At 35.9% G+C, this 1,987-nt stretch overlaps 1 protein-coding gene across 1 annotated transcript in view; it reads right to left on the bottom strand.

The window, feature by feature from the left end:
- The window catches only part of LOC105169315 (fatty acid amide hydrolase), a 7,892-nt gene that overhangs the window by 3,701 nt on the left and 2,204 nt on the right, over positions 1-1,987 (bottom strand). Inside the window, exons 7-11 of the mRNA XM_011089688.2 lie at positions 1,928-1,987; positions 1,705-1,852; positions 1,239-1,351; positions 1,067-1,142; positions 307-378 (exon numbers count right to left, since the gene is read on the bottom strand). The exon at positions 1,928-1,987 is cut by the window's right edge and continues 18 nt beyond it. Of these exons, the coding sequence (XP_011087990.1) occupies positions 307-378; positions 1,067-1,142; positions 1,239-1,351; positions 1,705-1,852; positions 1,928-1,987 (469 nt within the window). The remainder of the gene's footprint in view (positions 1-306; positions 379-1,066; positions 1,143-1,238; positions 1,352-1,704; positions 1,853-1,927) is intronic.

Raw genomic sequence — 1,987 nt, 5'->3', positions numbered from 1 at the left:
AAACTTACAGGAAGAAGGCATTGTAAGAATAGAAGATCTAGAGAATTTAAATAAGCAGAAGCACAGAAGCAAACATAAAAAAATGTCTACATAATGTACTTGGTGGAAGTAGTTGTCATATAAACAAATAGTTTTTATGCATTGATTTATAATTTGGCTGAATGATACATAGTATGTAAGCAAACAAGTGAAAGACGAGGGCTAGCATAGTTTAAATTTGGACTGAAGTGACCAACAAAGAATCCGTACATATGAAGATGGAAAGAACAAACCATAGTATTTGATATCTAAAGCATGATCACTTACACAAGTATTGCATCCTCGACAGTTGATGTGATAGGACCAATAATCTCTACTGTCCCAGAATCACATATTGAGCTGCCAAAATGAAATATAGGTAAGTGAATTCGCCCACAATGAAATGAATTTTGTTGAGTACTGGTTTCAAAAAATCGGTTGTATTAAGATATAACCATGTGATGCAACAACGAAAGGCACAACAACTGAAATAACAATATACAACTATCAATTACTATATTAGAAAGTTCTTGATGTTAAACTTGAGAAGGTTGTTGCAACTAATAACAAGAACTAGTGATATCAATACATCCATCATTCGAAATTAAAATGACTAATTTTTATAAGGTCCAAGTGTCTTTTGTGATTTAATTGCTACCTGAACTCTAAAGAACTAGCTTAAAGGAACTCAAGTATTAAGTTTCATAGTGACTGCATAGTTCCTTTAATCCAGGATAAATCCCAGTTCACATTTTACAAGATGTCTAAGTTTCATTACCCCAGACTGGAGTTTATTTCCACATGCTGTTAAAATGCTGGACCCAGGCTCGAGCTATCTGTTCTATCCCCATCCTTAAGAAAGAAAAGCTTATAAAAGATAACATATAGTCATAGACAGCTTAATAATCATCTAGTCAAGAATTTCAAGCATTAATCATATTCTTAAGATAATATTTGATTAAGATATTGTTCTTGCACCGGATGTATTAGTCGACGGCATTAAGAGGGTGGTTCTTTTAGCAAAAGTTAGTAGGAGGCGTGAGCTTACCCACTCATATCAGTCCTTCCATATGTGGATTTCAGTCCCACTACACCACAAAGAGAGGATGGTATACGAACAGAACCTGTGTATTGAGTTAAGAATAATTAGAATTGCACCAATTTTGTGAGCAAGCTTAAAAGCAATTTACAATTCTGGTTGTGCTACACAAATTCACAACCTCCCCCATCTGTCCCCAGTGCAGCTGAACATAATCCAGAAGCAACAATTGCCGCGGGGCCTGAGGATGATCCACCAGTATATCTTTCAGGAGCATGTGGATTTCTTGCTGTTCTGAATGCAGAAAAATTATCAATTCTAAGTTAACTCAAAGGCATCATGGGCGGATGGCCTCCTCGGCCTGAATTCATGCATCTTTGGTTTCCCAACCAATTCTAAGTTAATTTATATGCACCAGATTTTGATAGGAATTAGTTTTATTTACATTACACCCAAAAACTTTGGACGATGCATAAGATGATATCAATAAATTCCAGACAAAGTCTTTGGCGAGTTTCTTGTTGGACCATCAAAATTGTTTGAAGGCATTGAATGCAAATACATTGCCATTAGTAATTTCTCATATATAATCATGGATCACTTAAGCAAAACATCTGATCCCTGTATAGTAGAGCATGAATGCATACCCATGATTTGGATTATTTCCAGTTGTTCCCAGACCCAACTCATGCATATTTGCTTTCCCAACCAAGATCACACCACATCTTCGTAACCTTGCAACAGAGACGGCATCCTCTTCTACAGGACGAACCTCATGAAAGAAGGTTGTTCCGCCTGTTATCATTAAGCACACACCAAACTTGTAACTGCTGAAAAAGATGATCCATATAATAAAGATCAAATAAATACCTTTTGAGGGGTGAGGATAGCAATCAATATCATCCTTAATAGCTATAAAAATCCCATCAA

This window comes from Sesamum indicum, linkage group LG8 (genome assembly GCF_000512975.1).
Source record: "Sesamum indicum cultivar Zhongzhi No. 13 linkage group LG8, S_indicum_v1.0, whole genome shotgun sequence".
Classification (NCBI taxonomy): Eukaryota; Viridiplantae; Streptophyta; class Magnoliopsida; order Lamiales; family Pedaliaceae; genus Sesamum; species Sesamum indicum.
Note: the sequence above shows the minus strand (reverse complement) of the source record. Positions and strands in the feature narration are given on the sequence as shown.